This window comes from Gorilla gorilla, chromosome 1 (assembly GCF_029281585.2).
Source record: "Gorilla gorilla gorilla isolate KB3781 chromosome 1, NHGRI_mGorGor1-v2.1_pri, whole genome shotgun sequence".
NCBI classification, from domain to species: Eukaryota; Metazoa; Chordata; class Mammalia; order Primates; family Hominidae; genus Gorilla; species Gorilla gorilla.
In genome coordinates, this window is record NC_073224.2 from 42461558 (window position 1) to 42479333 (window position 17776).

The window sequence follows — 17776 nt, forward strand, 5'->3', positions numbered from 1 at the left end:
CCCTCATGTGTGGGTAGATGCTTTATGTATCCTTGGTAAGTAACAGAAAAGTATAACAACTTCTCCCAGTAATGCATTGACAACCCCATGACTATACAAGCAGTTGTTGAACTACCAGAGATCCCAACTAGTTTCACATCAAAAAAATGAGAATACTGTAAGCCACTCTGGGGTGAGAGGATATGGCAAGCAAATCTCATTAAACATACACTTAATACTCTATGGTGACTGTGGCAACAAAGCAATTATAATTATTGAAAGAAAGGCTACATAATGTTAAAAAAGATGATAGTAGACAAAATAGGCCAATGAAAATGGAGATAAATCGGGTAGAATGGCAGGAGAACAGATACACTAATTCATTTTCTCTTTTGTGAGCTGAGCAAATAGAACCAGTTTCTTTTCTTTGGTTGATAAACAGAAAAAGTAGAGGTTTGTTATATAATTGAGAGATAAAACAGTAACCTAGTAGACGTATTTGTCTCCAAATATACTGTTAGCAGAGCTGGGGAAGGAAATTTTTAAAAAGAGAGAAACAGAATAATTCCCCACAGAACTAAAGATAAATATAAGAAACAGCAATGCACACACACAAATATGCAATAAGATGACAATACCAGAACCAAATATGGCTATTTTATGTGATTTTACCTCTTATTTTATTTAATGAAAATAAATGGGAAAAACTCACCAGATTTACTAGTTAAGAAACATAATGGGTGCCAAAAAAAACTCAGCTAAAGAAAAGAAACATCTAACAAAAAGAATAAATGAGACTTGTATAAACACAGCAAAACTCCTTCTGAGGCAAAACTTAGACAAATTGATAAACTTACCACATTCTTGAAGAGGAAGACTCCTGAAGAGGCCAGTTCTCTGTATATCACTGACTCTAGTGCAAGTCCAATAAAAAAATCACAACGCCACCAGAAAAATTCAAGGGAACCCAGAAGGATTAGCCCTAGTATATACTAAAAGTTTTGCAGTGCAACAATAGAGTATTTTACTGGCACAAGAATAGATCAATAGAATGAAATACTGCAGAAATAAACCAAAGTCTTAGAGAAATGATAATGGTACCCTTCCAAATCAGCATGGGAAAATAATAAATAATTCAAGTAATTCAATAAATGAAAATTAAAATTTATTAAGGAATACCATGGGATATTTTATTATTTTTATTTATTTGAGACTGGGTCTCGCTCTGTCGCCCAGCCTGGAGTGCAGTGGCACCATCTTGGCTTACTGAACCCTGTGCCTCCTGGGTGCAGGTGATCCCACCTCGGCCTCCCGAGTAACTGAGACTACAGGCATGCACCACCATGCCCGGCTAATTTTTGTATTTATTATAGAGATGGGGTTTTGCCACGTTGCACAGGCTCATCCTGAACTCCTGGGCTCAAGTGATCAGCCCACCTTGGACTCCCAAAGTGCTGGGATTACACACATGAGCCACCGTGCTTGGCCTGTATATCTTATTAAACAATTCTGCCAGGCGTGGTGGCTCACGCCTATAATCCCAGCACTTCGGGAGGCCGAGGCGGGTGGATCACGAGGTCAGGAGTTTGGGACCAGCCTGACCAACGTGGTGAAACCCTGTCTCTACTAAAAATGCAAAAATTAGCCGGGCGTGGTGGCGCGTGCCTGTAATCCCGGCTACTTAGGAGGCTGAGACAGGATAATCGCTTGAACCCGGGAGGCGGAGGTTGTAGTGAGCCGAGATTGCGCTATTGTACTCCAGCCTGGGTGACAGAGCAAGACACGGTCTCAAAAAAAAAAAAAATTCTAGCCAAATCAAAGATTTAAATAAAAAGTAATATTACTTTTTACAATAAACCAATAATAGTTTAATTCACTTAAAGATGAAAACAATCTGCTTTTGTACAGCAAGGGTCATGAAAAATAAAGTTAATGGACAACTAGAGTAAAAATATTTTTAATATATGACAAGGAGCTAATACCCCAATATATACAGAGCTCAGAAGTTATTATGAAAGACATTAACAAATAGCAAAACAAGCAATGGCCATGTGGTATCACAGAAAATTCTGGAATTTCATATCAAGGGTGATAGGAGGCTTTTTTGTTTTAGTGAGACAATTTTTTTTTTTTTGAGACACAGTCTCGCTCTGTCACCCAGGCTGGAGTGAAGTGGTGTGATCTCGGCTCACTGCAAGCTCCGCCTCCCAGGTTCACGCCATTCTCCTGCCTCAGCCTCCCGAGTAGCTGGGACTACAGGTGCCTGCCACCAAGCCTGGCTAATTTTTTGTATTTTTAGTAGAGACGGGGTTTCACCATGTTAGCCAGGATGGTCTCAATCTCCTGACCTTGTGATCTACCCACCTCGGCCTCCCAAAGTGCTGGCATTACAGGCGTGAGCCACCGCACCCGGCTGTAGTGAGACAATTCTTAGTGGTACCCTAGATAGCTTCAGGATGGGGGTGGGTCTTCAGAAAGACTAAGACTTGATTAGGAGCTTAGAACTTTCAGCCCTATCCCCAACCTCTGGAAAGAAAGAGATCCTAGAGATTGAGTCAATTTCAATGGTGAATTAATCAGTTGTGCTTATGTAATGGAATTGCCATAAAACCCCCTGACCAATAGCATTCAGAGAGCTTCTGAGTTGGTGAATACATCCACATGCCAGGAGTGTGGCATACCACAACTCCTTGGGAATAGAAGCTTCTCTCAGGATCCTTCCGGACTTTACCCTATGTTCACCCTCTTCATTGGCCTATTCATTTGTCTTTTTTATAATAAACCAGTAATAGAAAGTAAAGTGTGTTCTAGAGTTTTGTGAGCTATTCTAGCAAATTAATGAACATAAAATAAGGGAGGAGGTGTTGTGGGAACCCCTTGACTTTGTAGCCAAGTCAGACAGAAGTATGGTTAACCTGGGAACCTGAATAACTTGTGACTGGCATCTGAAGTGAGGGCAGTCTTGTGGGACTGAGCCCTTAAACCAGTGTAGTCTGACACTAACTCTGGGTAATTAGTATCAGAGTTGAATTGAATTGTAGGACACACAGTTGGTGTCTGAAGAGTTAGAGAATGGTTGTGAGGCATAAAAACAAAAACACCACACATTTGGTTTCAGAAGTGTTGTGAGTCAAAACAGCTCATATTGGTGTCAGAAGTGGGATTAGAAAGACCCTGATTATTTAGTGTCAGAAAATTTAGGGTTCACTAGAATGGTCCTAGCTAATGGAAAAGTGGTTTGGGAAGAAAAAGGATGAAAGGGTGGGAGATACAGAACCTTTGATTCCTGGGTGGTCATGTGGTCACCCATGATATGGACCAGCATGACAGCTGTGCTGTTATCAGTGACTAAATTTAGTTACAAATGGAATTTGGAGGTGGATCTAACTGCTGAGGAATTGGTTCATTGGATGCATAAGGAAATGTAAATGAATAGGAAAAGTGCAGAATATATAACTCCTTGGTTTTTGTTATATCTGTAATAGCTAAAGTGAAATTAAAAGAGTGCTGGATGGACTTTGATGCTCAACCAAACTCAGATTTTGGTCAGTCTGAACTTTGGCCACTAGCCTTGAAGCTGCCCTCAAAGGGTAGAATTATGTGGAGACAACAAAGGGTACCTCTAAGACCTCTGGTCACTAAGAAAGTGGTGTGTGTAGGGGGAAGGTACAACCAATAAACTATTGAAACCAGGGGGGATAGTGTGGAAGAGTTGTTGCATTTGTAGATCAATATCAGCTTCCTGAAAAACCCTTACTTAAGTGGATTCTGAGAGTAACTGATTTAGAGACAGTATCTTTGGTTTTGAATGCTGCAGAATGGAAGAGCACGCCTGGGTTGACAGAGGACTCACTGCTCACTGTGGAACAATCACAGATGGCTATATCTGACACAGACACACAGCAGGTTATTCCTGAAGAAACAACCAGCCTGGTGGACTGGATAAAAGGCACTATGAGGTATGTTTACTCTGAGAAGTGAGGTTGTCCAGCTCCCTCTATAAATGTGAAAAGCAACACTCTGATGAAGTACCTGATAAACTGTGTATGCAAGTCATGTGGGACTAGCTTTTTGGTAATTGGGACACTCACCCATTGAATATGCCCATTGCCAAGATCATGGTCAATGTTATGATTAAGAGGCATGGGCACCTTTTGCGTGGGTGTCGCATATAACTTTACTGCTGCAAAACTGAGCAACAGTCTTAGAAGCCCTATCAAATTTGCTATCTCTGCTTCCTCTCATGGTTCTTACTGATGCTAATTAAAACACTAGACTAATTCACAGGAAAATATGAATTAGGCATAGGTGTGAAAGGTAGAGGGATGAGTCCAGGGATTCATCCTAAGAGGGTAGAAATTTTTAAATGGTTAAGAAATGGAGTGAATAAAGGAAACATTGATAGTGGCAAAACAAAAAGCAAAAAGAAAGGGAAGGAGTCAACAGACTTGTCCCAGCAGGGTGAAAACCTTGAATGGTTATTAAAAAATGGGATGAGGCCAGGTGCGGTGGCTCACGCCTGTAATCTCAGCACTTTGGGTGGACAAGATGGGTGGATCACCTGAGGTTAGGAGTTTGAGACCAGCCTGGCCGACATGGTGAAACCCCATATCTACTAAAAATAAAAAAATTAGCCGGGCATGGTGGTGCACACCTGTAATCCCAGCTACTTGGGAGGCTGAGGCAGGAGAATCGCTTGAACCTGGGAGGAGGAGGTTGCAGCGAGCTGAGATCATGCCATTGCACTCCAGCCTGGGTGACAGAGTGAGACTTCATCTCAAAAAAAACAAGCAAAAAAAAGGTATGACTAAGACAGACATTGATAGGGTTAAAACAAAGGTCTTAATACAGCACTATTAAAGTTTGGGTGGACCAAAGTGTCTTCTAATGGTATTAGTCCATTTTCACACTGCTGATAAAGACATACCCAGTCTCGGGTATGTCTTTATCAGACTGGGTAAAAAGAAAAAGAAGTTTGACGGACTCACACTTCCATGTGGCTGGGGTGGCCTCACAATCATGGCGGAAGGCAGAAGGCACGTCTTACATGGCAGCAGATAAGAGAGAATGAGAGCCAAAGGGAAAGAGGTTTCCCCTTATAAAACCATCAGATCTCGTGAGACTTATTCACTACCACGAGAACAGTATGGGGGAAACCACCTCCATGATTCAATTATGTCCCACCAGGTCCCTCCCACAACACATGGGAATTATGGGAGCTACAATTCAAAATGAGATTTGGGTGGGGACACAGCAAAAACATATCAGTCACCCAACATTAAAGGGTCCCAAACAAGTTCACTCTATTTACTCCAGTTTGGAGAAATTTTAAAAGCCAGAAGGCAAAGATTACAATGAGAAACCTGACCTGGAATCACAGGACAATAGTAAGATTAACCAAGACAAAGATTGACAAAAAGGTCAGAGTTCTTTGCCTCAACCCCCTGCTGGGGACCCAAAGCTTTATGTAAATGAATGGGTTATGTACATGAATGGGTTATGTACTCCACCCATTTAGGGGGTGGAGAAATTTCTGGAACTCCTTTACATGGGGGCTTCATGGACTGTGGTATCCAAACCCACTGGTGAAGCTCTAACATAAGCTAGAATTAGGTTGAGGGAATACAGAAGAGTTGACAGGATTATGAAAGTTAGAATGTTTAAACAGGCTTTTTGTAAAATTGTGTCTCCTTTACTTGAATGTTTTGTGGGAATGGATATTATGTCATCTTGGGGAACACTTTCTTTACCTAATATTGTAAAACTAAAACTTGTTGATGATGTCCGATGGTGGCTGCAGTTAGGACTGTAAGGGTTGATGAGATTAAGGTGAAAATTTGTACAAAAAGTTGCATCTGAATGTATTATGGGGATGGACATTAGGTTTAACTGAGGAACTGTGTCTGCAAAGAAGAAGGTGTATAAATCATCTTCAAGCAATATTAATTGGACATGCTAAATGGGAACCAGTAAGATTGCCCAAGCCCACACAGTGTAGAATAAAAGCTGGAGTGCTGATATACACAAAATCTCTGTGGGATAGTTCTTTGTGGAGCGCTGGCTGGGACTTATAGCAAAAGCCTGTGAGCACCTCCCAGCGATGACTACTGGGACTGTGGACTAGAAAATTTCCATTTGAGAAGCAATTCATCTCATCAGACATTAATTGAAAATACTCCTATGACTGAAGGGCATAAAATAATCTTGAAACCTGAAATACCCATAATGCCTTAGGTGATGTTGGAGAAGCACTCTAACATGGATGGCAGTGCCCAGAAGAGTTCCACCATAAAATGAAATGGTTTATACAGGATCTTGTTACCTGAGGAATGCAAGGACATATTCACAAACAGGGAAGCTGTTTTGTCCTAGGACTGACTGGTACTGCATGAGAAGCTGTCGGATCTATTGCCACTTGGACAGTGCCCAGAAACAGCCCTTCACTAACCAACAAAGAACTGCTTGGTTTATGGACTACAGTTCCAAAGTGAATGGACATCTAGTTTGGAAGGTCACTACTCTGATCAGAGAAGGGTAAAAGTCAGCTTGGTGGACTGAACTGCTTGCTGTTTGTCACCATGTTTTGGTTTTTACCAGCTCACTGGTGCTGGTGAATATGGCCAGGCAGAAGGGGAATGGAAAGCTGGGCCATTAAAGGGACGGGCCACACAGATGGGAACCACCACAGGAATTTGAAGAGTGCATTAAAGTAGGACGTATCAATGCCCATCAAAAGAAAACCCTTCTGACATCAGAAGGTAAATGGAATCAACAGCAGATACCCTCATGTGCTCACCTAGGTGGCCACCTAGGTCCATGAAATGAGTGGACATGGTAGGGACAGGCTGCAATAATGCAGAGATGGACTCAATCTAGACATACTCCTGTTGCACCCTCTGAGAAACAAAATGCCAGTAAGGGCTGTTTTGGGTGGGGTGGGGGGCCCTGAACATAGCTCACAAGTCAGGTTAATGCCAGTAGGCCCAGGAGGCTACAACTGGGTCCTGAGAGAAATCAACACTGACTCTGGACTGGGATTTGCTTACCCAGTGGTAGATGCAAGTATGCTTAGAGTGCTACAAAAGAACCAGAAGATACTGCACCCACTCCAGACCAAGGGACACACTTTGCAGCCCACCGTGTCCTCCAGTGGGAAGAGATATCTCAGCAAATGGGCACTTTGTGTTGCATATTATCCTCAGAGAAATGGCTTAATAGAGAATTGGAACAGGCAGTTGAAATATTTACTGTCTAAAATGGGGGGAGATAAAGGCAGGAAGGGCTGGCTTCCATGCCTTCACAAGTGTGTGCTCACATAAAATAAGGGGGGCCTAAGGGAGCGTCCCCACTGGAGAGAGTCCTGTTTTCCTGGTGAAACTGGGGCAGAGGGGTTGGAAAAGAGTGCTGGTATGACCACCATTCTTCCCAAGGAAAAGATGCTGGTATAACCGTACTTTTTTTTTTTTTTTCTCCTTTCCTACATCATCTCAACTTTCTTCTTCCTATCTGATGCAGTGGTCCCAGGACCAGGGCTGCAACTACCAGTGCTAGAAGCAGGGATGATTTCTAAGCAAGAAACTGAACTACGTTTCTAAACCTTTATGTCAGAATTCTTAAGGGCCTGATGGGGCAGGTCAGGCCTTCATCCTATCTGGCAAAATCAGGGTTACCAGTGAATGCAGCTCTATTGCCTAGTGTCAGAAATAGCCCATTAGTTCTGTACCTACAGAATCCTACCCTACCTGAAGGGAGTGGACTGAAGGGGAGGCATTTTTGTTAGACTAGTATTGCTGTCTGCAACCTAGACGAGCACAGAGGTGGAACCTAATGTCTCTTCCAAAGGTGAATGAACAAAGGGGATAAATGGAGAGGAGAAATAGCAGCTGAGGGCAAAGGAGTGATTAAATGAGTTATGTAATAGGGGAAATCCAGTATCGTGCTGACATCTTGAAAAAGGCTCAGAACAAGAGATGATATTGTCTCTTAGCTCAATTATACCAGAGGCCTGAAAGGGTAAAGACATATTGCCAAGATCACTCTCGCCTGTGGAACCTGACAAGATCAAATAGAAGCCTGTACGCCTGAGTGGCCTCAGCTAGGGAGACATTTTCATGCAGTAGGATGATAGACTGGATTACCAGTGACTACACGGGAAGCTACAAATGTGCCAGTAAATATCATCCTTTTTTATGAGTAATCTGTGATCAGAGACCAAAAGGGTGTCCTTTAGTGTCATAGAAAGATTATTTGGTCATTGTCCTCAGTTCCTGGGACACAGCTCCTCTTAAGACCCTTGGAATTTCCTAAGTGATTGATAGGAGTCTTTTTTGTTCTAATACAGCAACTCTTGGTGTGCCTCTAGGTCGCTTCAGGATGAGGGGTGACCTCCAGAAAGACCAAGCCTTAATTAGAAGCTTGGAATGTTCAGCCTCAACTCCCCACCCTGTGGGGAAGATAGAAGGGCTGCAGACTGAGTTAATCATCAATAGCTAATGATTTTATTAAATGACTAATGATCATTTAAGTCAAATGATCAATGATTTAAACCCCGTACAATGGGGTTTGGAGGGCTTCCGAGTTGGTGTACACGTCCATGTGCCAGGAAGATGTCACACCCCCAGCTCCATGAGGATGGAAGTTCCTGTACCCAGGACCCTTCCAGACCTTGCCCTATGTACCCTTCATTTGCCTGTTCATTTGTATCCTTTACAATAAGCCAGTAATAGGAAGTAAAATGTTTTCCGGACTCTGATAAGCCATTCTAGCAAATTATCGAACATGAAGGCGAGGGGATTGTGGCAACCCCCTGACTTTGTGGCCAAGTCAGATAGAAACTGGGTAACCTGGGAGCCAGGCAAGGTGGTTCATGCCTATAATTCCAGTACTTTGGGAAGCCGAGGTGGGAGGATCCCTTTAGGCCAGGAGTTTGAAACCAGCCTGGGCAAGACAGCAAGACCCCACCTCTAAAAACAACAACAAAAATAACGCCACTGCACTCCAGCCTGGGTGACCGAGTGAGATCCTTCCAACTGGCATCTGAAGTGAGGGAAGTCTTGTGGGATGGAGTCTTTAAACCTATGGAGTCTGACGCTAACTCCAGGGTAGTATCAGAATAGAACTGAATTGTAGGACACACAGTTGGTGTCCGAAGAGTTAGAGAATAGCTGGTGTGAGATAAAACCTCAAACATTCGGTGTCAGAAAGTGTTGTGCTAAAAACAGCTCAGCCATGAATGTCAATTCACCGAAGAAATAAAATAAATCCTGAATATATGAAAAACAGTCCAATCTCACTAATAAATGCATATAAAACAAAATATTTCACACATTACATTGCCAAAAACATTTTAATGATAATACAATGTTATGAGGGAGAGGAAAGCAAATACTATTATATCTATCATCTTATTTGTATCTGATGCAGTTTTTTTTTTAACAAAAGGAAATGTGGCTATATTTATTCAAATTTTAAAAATATTCCCACTATTGGATCTTGAAATTGCACTTCCAGGAATCTATTCCCCAAAATGCTACCACACAACGCAAAGTTTTATGTTTCAGATCATTCATTGTGGCATTGTTTGTAATAGCAGCGAACTGGGAAAAAACCTCCTGTCCATAAATAGAAGTACCGAGTCCATGATGACATGCATCCAATGCAATATTCTGCCTCTAAATAGAATGAGGCAAATCTGTAAGTGCTGAAATGCAAAGAGATCCATTTTGTTCGTTTGGAGAAGCAGGTTACAAAATCCTATGTCAGTACCATCCTGTCTTTGTTCTTCTAAATCTATTTATATAGCTACATCATCATCCAGGAATGGAAAAACCTGGGACCATATAAAGCAAACTGTTTATGGCAGTCAGCTCCACGCAGTGGGACTGGTGAAGAACAAAGAAGTTTACTTTTTTCATATACATTTCCATTACTTGAATTTACTGAGAAAGGATTACTTTTGCAAATTTTATAAAACCTATAGAGATGGTAGGCTAAGTTTATTTTAGGCTTCATCACAGAATGTATAGTAAATGAACATTCTTAAAACCTAAGTTCCACTGATCTGGGACCATGCCTTACTCTTCTCTTTGCACCTAGAGAGCTATTCAGAGCATTTAGCATAGATAGTACCAGGTGTTCAATAAATGTCTTACTGGACTACACAGGACAAGAGAATACATTCTATCTGCTAAATCCCACTGTGTGCAGCAAACTGCGTGTGAAAGAGGGGCATGAGTGTGTGTGAAGATGTGGGTGCGTGTAGATGAGGAGGGAAGGAAAATGTACCAGATTTACAGCTGTTCTAGCTGTTTTCGGACCATGACTATGAAAGGTAATTGACGTGTAAATTTCAACAGGCTTTACTTATTAACCAGTGGGGAAGTTCCTCTCTTTCGACTACAAGACGCTTTTCTAAGAAGAGTAACACCCCTGCACTCAGGAACGTGTGCTGGGTCCTTCTGTGCAATGGTTGCTAACAAACAACTCCCTAGGTTGCTGCTGTCTAGGCTGTGGGGCTGCAGAAAGCTGGATTCCTGTTGTCTGTGTGGGTAGAGATCAGTGTTTACTCAACAACACAGGGTTGGTTGGTAAGGAAAAAAATTTTTTTCCTTCCCAAGCATACCCTGGAGTCTTTCCAAAAAGGAGAGTACTGCACAGAACAATCAACAGAATGAGAGATGGCAAGTCTGCTTTCAGACAGATGGGGACAGAAAAGCCAAGAAAGCAAAGCATGCACTAAGCACCTTTACACACTGAAGGAATACCAGGCACCAGAGAACAGATTCAAAACCTCGCCTGCTGGAGGGCACTTGGGTCACTGGACTGTTCCTCCACCACAGATACTTTTCTTTCCTTCTTGTACCTTTTTCTCTTTCTTCCCATTTTCTTCCTCCACAGGCACAGCCCCACAAAAGCAACTGCAGAATAAAGAGGCTGCCCGACCCCAGTCCCATGGAGAAGACTTGAGCTTGCTGAATTATAGACAGCAGGTGTCACTTTCACTCCAAGACTGGGCTCCCACCACCACTGAGAAATCCTCCCCAGAGACAGAAGAAAATACAAACCTCAAATACTGATAATCTCTTTTATTTTCTTTCATCATTCAAGTTTGTTCAGAACATTACAAGAGGCATGAAAGAAAAAATAATTCCATTTTTAAAACTCTGTCTGTCCAAAGTATAACATATGAAACCATGCCATTATCTCTTAGGAAACAAAAGCATTCAAAATTAATTTGGTATTAAAGTTCAAGATTCAGACCAACCTCAAAGTATGGCATGTGCAGTGTTTAAGTGCAAGAAGTATTTTCATTCCAATTATTTTACAGAGATGCTGGAGTGACGTGTGCAATTTGAAATATTCAAATCCTTTAAGGTTTCTGAACTAAGTGTTTAAATGAAAACTGAAATGCTGCATAGTTTCAGTGGCTTTCAATTTCCTGTTTGATCTCAGAAATATATGGATGATCTTTGCCGTGAGCTACTTCCATGATTGCGATGGCCTAGGAAAAAGCAAGACAAACAATGAGAGCCTAGAAGCCAATCTCCTCACACCTCCACCCGGGGTAACTTTAAGTTGGATCTCTCTGCTTTAAGGCACAGGATGCAAACTGGGCATTAGAGCCTATGTTCTCCACCAGGACTTGTTTTTTTGTTATTTTATTTTTATTTTTTTTAAATTAATTTATTTATTTTGAGATGGAGTCTCGCTCTATCGCCCAGGGTGGAGTGCAGTGGTGCGATCTCCGCTCACTGCAAGCTCCGCATCCCGGGTTCACGCCATTCTCCTGCCTCAGCCTCCCGAGTAGCTGGGACCACAGGCGCCCACCACCATGCCTGGCTAATTTTTTGTATTTTTAGTAGACAGGGGGTTTCACTGTGTTGGCCAGGATGGTCTCGATCTCCTGACCTCATAATCCGCCCGCCTTGGCCTCTCAAAGTGCTGGGATTACAGGCGTGAGCCACCGTGTCTGGCCTTGGTTTTTTTTTTTAAAAAGGAGACAAGACTATCTGGTAGCTAACTCATCCAGTGTCTACTGCTAGGTAAAACATTCTGCAAAAATATCCAGCTGGAGAAATGATGTCATGAAACTGATTTCATGACATTCTCTTGCCCCAAGATTCTAGATCTTTCAGTAAAACATGCTTTAAGGACTAATTTTTTTGATTATGTTCAACCCAGAAAATAGGTGATGCTGGTAAAGTCCATAGTGAATTTTATATCAAAGCTATTTTGATTTTTAGTTGACATTACTAACCTGCAAGACGTAGTTAAACTATTTTTCCCTTTCGAAAAGCATACTCTTTCCTTTTAACACATATTCTAAAAACTTAAAAGAAAGGTAGCAGGTTTCATTGAGGGATGCTAGAGAATGTACTTAAGGTTTCTTTATAGTGAGGCAATGTTAAATGGTCAAGTTTCCAGTGGTTTAATCATTTCCTAGCTGTGTGGCCTTGGGTAATTTACTTAACCACTCTGTGCCTCATTTTCCTGAACTGTAAAACTGGAATAATACCTACCTCTCAGGGTTGTTAATTCAGATACAGTGTTTCGAACAGCACCTGGCATACAGGAAGTTTATATCAAATGTCATCTCTAAGAATGTATTTGCTCTTTTGTATTCAGCCAAATTACTCAGAGAAAAAAGTATTCCCCCAGAGAATTTTTTTTTTTTTTTTTTTTTTTTTTGAGACGGAGTCTCGCTCTGTTGCCCAGGCTGGAGTGCAGTGGCGCGATCTCGGCTCACTGCAAGCTCCGCCTCCTGGGTTCACGCCATTCTCCTGCCTCAGCCTCCCGAGTAGCTGGGACTACAGGCGCCCGCCACCACGCCCGGCTAATTTTTAGTATTTTTAGTAGAGACGGGGTTTCACCGTGTTAGCCAGGATGGTCTCGATCTCCTGACCTCGTGATCCACCCGCCTCGGCCTCCCAAAGTGCTGGGATTACAGGCGTGAGCCACCGCGCCCGGCCCCCCCAGAGAATTTTTAATGGCCTGTGACTATGACAGGCATTACTATCTATTATATATTCTCCTCCTAGATCTCAAGCCAAGAGGAGGCAGGCCAAGTAACAGTGCAAGCCTTCGGAAATCACCTGTTCCAGGTGCCGACTCTGCCCAGGCATTCGTTTCAAGACTCATGTTCCTTGCTCAGATCTGCTCCAGCCTTCATTGATCTATTACTTAATCACCTGACACACTTTGCAATCGTGACCTAAATGGCTAATTCTCAGAAGACAAATTCCATGGTTTAAAACAGAAAATTTTGTTTTGTGCTCCCTTCCAGCCTGGCTGTGCCCTGACCCTTCTTATTTGGGATGTGGGCCTTATTCCATCTTCGCAAATAGTCTATTGGGAAACTTTGGAGAAGGTGAAAGATTAGCCCTGCAGGCCCTGTCCATGGCCCCAGCATTTTATAAAGTCTCTTACAGGAGTAAATGGACTATCCCCTAAATTACACTGTATTGACTGTGAATTCCACATCACAAACAATGAGAATCAATACTCAGGATGATGACTCTGACCTCCCGTGATGTGAGGGTCGGGGCCTGGCTCCTGGGCAGCACAGGGCCGCCATCAAACCGAAGGCGAATGCTGCCCAGGGGCCTGGCTCCCCACCAGTTTCATCACAGCTTGAGTGGGAGGAGCTGAAGCTTTCAATTTAGAACCTCATGAAGGCCCCCCCATGTACCCTAGGCTATTACTCACTTAACCTGCTTGAACCTCACTTTCTTCATCAGGATAGCCTCTCATTTTTGTGAGAATTCAAAGGAAAAGCACACGAGGGTCTTGGTATGTAACTGGTCCTCAATGAACTGAGAGGATGATTAAGTGCATTTTAGAAACAGCAAATGCGCAATTCTAACATCCTAACCCTAACTCTCCATATCCTACCTCCTTGATTTCACCACAATTGGGGATCATCATTCTGAAAATCCCAAAGGTCAAACAAATGGAGAATTCCTCCAGGCACAGGCTGGGCGTGTGATCACGGCCAGCCCTCTGGATGTGGGCACCCATTCCCTTTGAGGGAGGCCTGGACACAAACACAGCAGAGGTGCACTCTCTCACTCCCCCCTCACCTGCAGGACCCACCCCCGCTGCTCCCACGGCAAGAGGGTGGGTGAGAGCTGCTCACCCTCCACTGCTTCAGCCATTCAGCCTGGTGAGGCATGAAGGAGGTGCGCTAAGGAGGCCGTCTGGCCACTGGGAATCCTAAGGCCGAGTTACAGACATACCTTCTTCAGGGCTTTCTCCCCTGCGGCTTTGTGTTCCAGGCCCATGTAGAGTCTCCCTAGCTTCAACCACATGGAGGCCACGTTGAGGGAGTACAAAGGATAGTGCTTACTAGAACAAGAGAAGAGACAACAGGCCACCATGTCAGCGGCTACTGAGCCGCCCCACAGGCTGGGTGCAGTAAGCCGGAGGCTGCCATGCTTAGGGCCAACCTCTGCCCACCAGTGGCCTCTCCAAATCCCACCAGGGTTTGGGTGGAGAGTGTGGATGCTGCCACCCTGCCGAATCATTGCAGATGTTGTTCATTATTTGTAGTTTGTGTGTTTCTGAAAAGCTACATAACAACTGCAGGAGAAATCCTATTCAAAAGCATTTGTAAACACAATCTTCAATCCCAGTCCAGATTTTTATATTTCAGACATACCCAGAGGAAGACCCTGGGAAAACAGCTTGTGAAGTAAATGTCCCATTTATGAAGGCAGCAATTAGGCCTATCACCTTAGGTACTCAGACATACAGCCACCCACCCAACCCCCACCCACCCCAATGTGTCTTAAGACCCCAGCTTTCTGTCACACTATGATACGGGTTGGTTTAGCAAAACAGTAAGTGCTCTGAAGTCCGAACACTTCCTGTGTCTTCTGGATGTTCTTTCCCCATTGTCCAGCAGGGGCTTTAGATACAGCAAGTGTTCTCTCTGGCTGTACCTGAAGACTGACTGATGGGGTCTGCCTGGGAAACAGCCATTTCCCTAAGAACAGGGCCCAGAGGCAGCTGGTGGGTGAGCCAGTGTGTGTGTTTACATGTGTGTAAGAGGTGTTTATTTAAAGGCTAGGCTGTTCCACCCTGTGTCTCCTGAAAGTCAGTCCAAAAAGACATGTTCTAGCTGTATTCCTGGGCAGGAGGCAGCCCTGGGACCCACGGCCCCACAGAACACCAGAGCTGGGCTTCCGGGAGGGGCTCATGCAGATAAAGATGGGTCTAGCAGAGCAAGGCCCTGCTGGGAGAACCACAGGGCTGGGATGCTGTCTGTCTGCTCCTCTCTCCCTACAGATCTCACACAGAGAACTGTGCATGAGGCCAGTGGACTTCCTCACACACTCCAGGAGAAAAGGAAGGTTTGAGTTTATCCCCAATTTAACAAATTCTGTTTCCAAGAGCAGATTTTAAGAGCTGGCTTCCTTTGGGCTCCCCCTGCTGGCTAATCAGGGCACAGTGGGGTAAGTAGAGGGTGGAGTGGGCAGTGGACATTCAGACCAGACACAACCTTCACAGACCCTAATCTCGGAAGTGGAAGGAGACTGAGGGCTTCTCAAACTCCTGAGAAACACCTGGGATGCTTCCAGAACACAGATTTCTGGGTCTAATGCCCAGCGACCCTGATTCACTTGGCCCACTTGGTGTTGGACGTACCCTGTAAATGCATAATATCGGTGCCTTTAAAAAGAGCTCCAGTGATCCCATCTAGGCCACCTCAGCCCTGAAGTGTCCAGTCCGAGTCAGAGGACAAAGCCACAACTTCCGTCTGTCACCCGCTTTTAGGTTTAGTAACCCTCTCAGGCAGGAAATCTCTCCATGGCTAATATTCATTATTACTACAAATTAAAAAGCAATTTTTTTTTTCTTTTTTCCAAACCTGGGGTGGGGAGATTAGATAACCACGGTCAACCCACTGGTCCCAGAGCTTCCCCATTTGCAAACTGGGGCTGTAATTTGAAAAAGCAAAAGAAGGGGATGGTGTGAGTAACGATGAAAAGCAGGGTTTCTGAGACCACCACTAAGTAATTAAATTTGGAAGCAGTGGGTGGGAAAAGAAGCAAACGAGTGGCTTCTCAAAATTAGCCTGAGTTAACTACTATGGATATGGCCCTGGATGGACCTGGGAGGGATCTTGCCCCAGTATCCGCTGCATAACCTCAACCTGTCTCCTTGGGATGGTGGCGAGAACAGGCCTGACTTGGGAGCAGTGCCCTGCACCAGCACCTCCAGATGTGGGTGCAGAGAAGAGGCAGCTGCGCTAGGCAAGTCTCAGCAATGGGCAGGAAAATGACACTATCGTATACATTCTAAACAACCAAATTCCACTCCGTGGATGATTAGAACAGCCTCTGCAATCACCTGTAGGGCTTAATGATTTTCTGTCCGTATTGCAGGGCTCCTTCCCAGTCCTGCATGTACAAGCAGACACCCATGGCCTGGTACATCATGTGCAACATGTACACGTTACTGTCCTCAAACACAGAGCTCATCTTCTCCTGGCTGAGCTCGCAGATTTCCAGCAGCTCACTAGGGGGTGCTGTGGAGTCAAGGAAACGGCCACCGGGCCCAAGCTGCCTGGAGGCTTCCCCAGGCTGGGTTCAAGGAGTTCTTTCGTCCACTCCACTCTCACCCTTACCCCATGAAAAAGTAACTTACAGAAAGCCAAGCAAAAGTGAAAGGAATTACATTTCTCCAGAAAAAACAAATGAGGAAAACCTGAAGATTGGAACCGCTCAACTCAAGAATTTTAGCCGCAGGGTCCAGACCCCTAGTTCTGATGTAAACAATGTTGATTAAAATCACGATTCTAATCAAATTCAAATCCTCACCCAAGTTGGAACCCTGAGCACGACTCCCACTGTGGCAAAGTTCTTTCTTATGCTGAGAAACAATGTGCCTTTCTCTCATTTCCTCACACTGGTTTTAAATTCTACCCTTTAGAGTACAAATCGAATCCCTTTTCAACTCCCAAGAAAATGCTACAATACAATGGTTAAGAATATGGATTCTGATAGTTAGAGCTGGGACAAAATCCTAGATCCTATCACCATCAGCTGTGTCCTTTGGGTGAATTACTTAATACCTATCAGGCTGTTTCCTCATCTGCTGCATGGGAATGAGCAGAGTCCCTGCTCAGAGTGTGCCAGTGAGGAGAGCTGAAATAAGCAAGGCCCTTGGCACTGTGCCCCGCCCAAAGTAAAATACCCAAAGCACAAGGCCATCAAGGCTCTGTCCTTCACGGTCCTCCACCACATGGGGCTCCCAGCCAAACTAGCCAAAATAAGGGGAAATAAGATCATACAACTCCAACAGGATGGACACCACATTGTGGGTGGTCAGTACGCGTTTACACATTTACTAGGAGACATTCCTCCTCTGGTTTTCAGAATCTTAAATCCATCCTTCTCCTGCTCCCTCTTTCCAACTTCCCACCTTGCCTTGTTGGCGAGGGATAATAAGCTATCAGGGCAGTTGTAAAGGATATATTTATAGTGCTTGGCCCTCCGGAACTCTTCAATGACGTTGCGTGCATATCTGACCATGTCTCGGATGGCTTCTGCCTTTGGGGGATCGCTGAGCTTCCGGATTTCCACCTTGGCCTTATCCTGAAGGAAACGTCCACAAGGGTAAGGCGTTACCGCCCATGGAAACCACACTGATAGGGAAACCTCTCATATAATACACATTCCCACACAGCGGTCGACACTGGCCCATTCCAAGGTTACAAAAGAATGAAAGGAAATCAGGCAATGCATCTGAAGAAATTCAGTACTCCATTACCTTTTTACAGAAACAAAACAAAAAG

At 44.0% G+C, this 17776-nt stretch overlaps 1 protein-coding gene and 1 long non-coding RNA gene across 3 annotated transcripts in view; one reads left to right on the forward strand and one right to left on the reverse strand.

Moving 5' to 3' along the window:
* The first annotated feature begins 2130 nt into the window (after positions 1 to 2130).
* On the forward strand, positions 2131 to 11417 carry LOC134758932 (uncharacterized). Its single transcript, XR_010134709.1, has 2 exons — positions 2131 to 3938; positions 10876 to 11417. It is a non-coding gene; the product is annotated as an uncharacterized lncRNA (long non-coding RNA).
* The window catches only part of SMYD2 (SET and MYND domain containing 2), a 56467-nt gene continuing 49739 nt past the window's right edge, over positions 11049 to 17776 (reverse strand). For both annotated transcript variants that reach the window (XM_031002268.3, XM_063708632.1), the window contains 4 exons: positions 17456 to 17576; positions 16330 to 16504; positions 14214 to 14322; positions 11049 to 11479 (listed from right to left, as the gene is read on the reverse strand). In XM_031002268.3, the coding sequence (XP_030858128.1) occupies positions 11399 to 11479; positions 14214 to 14322; positions 16330 to 16504; positions 17456 to 17576 (486 nt within the window). In that variant the 3' untranslated portion in view covers positions 11049 to 11398. The remainder of the gene's footprint in view (positions 11480 to 14213; positions 14323 to 16329; positions 16505 to 17455; positions 17577 to 17776) is intronic.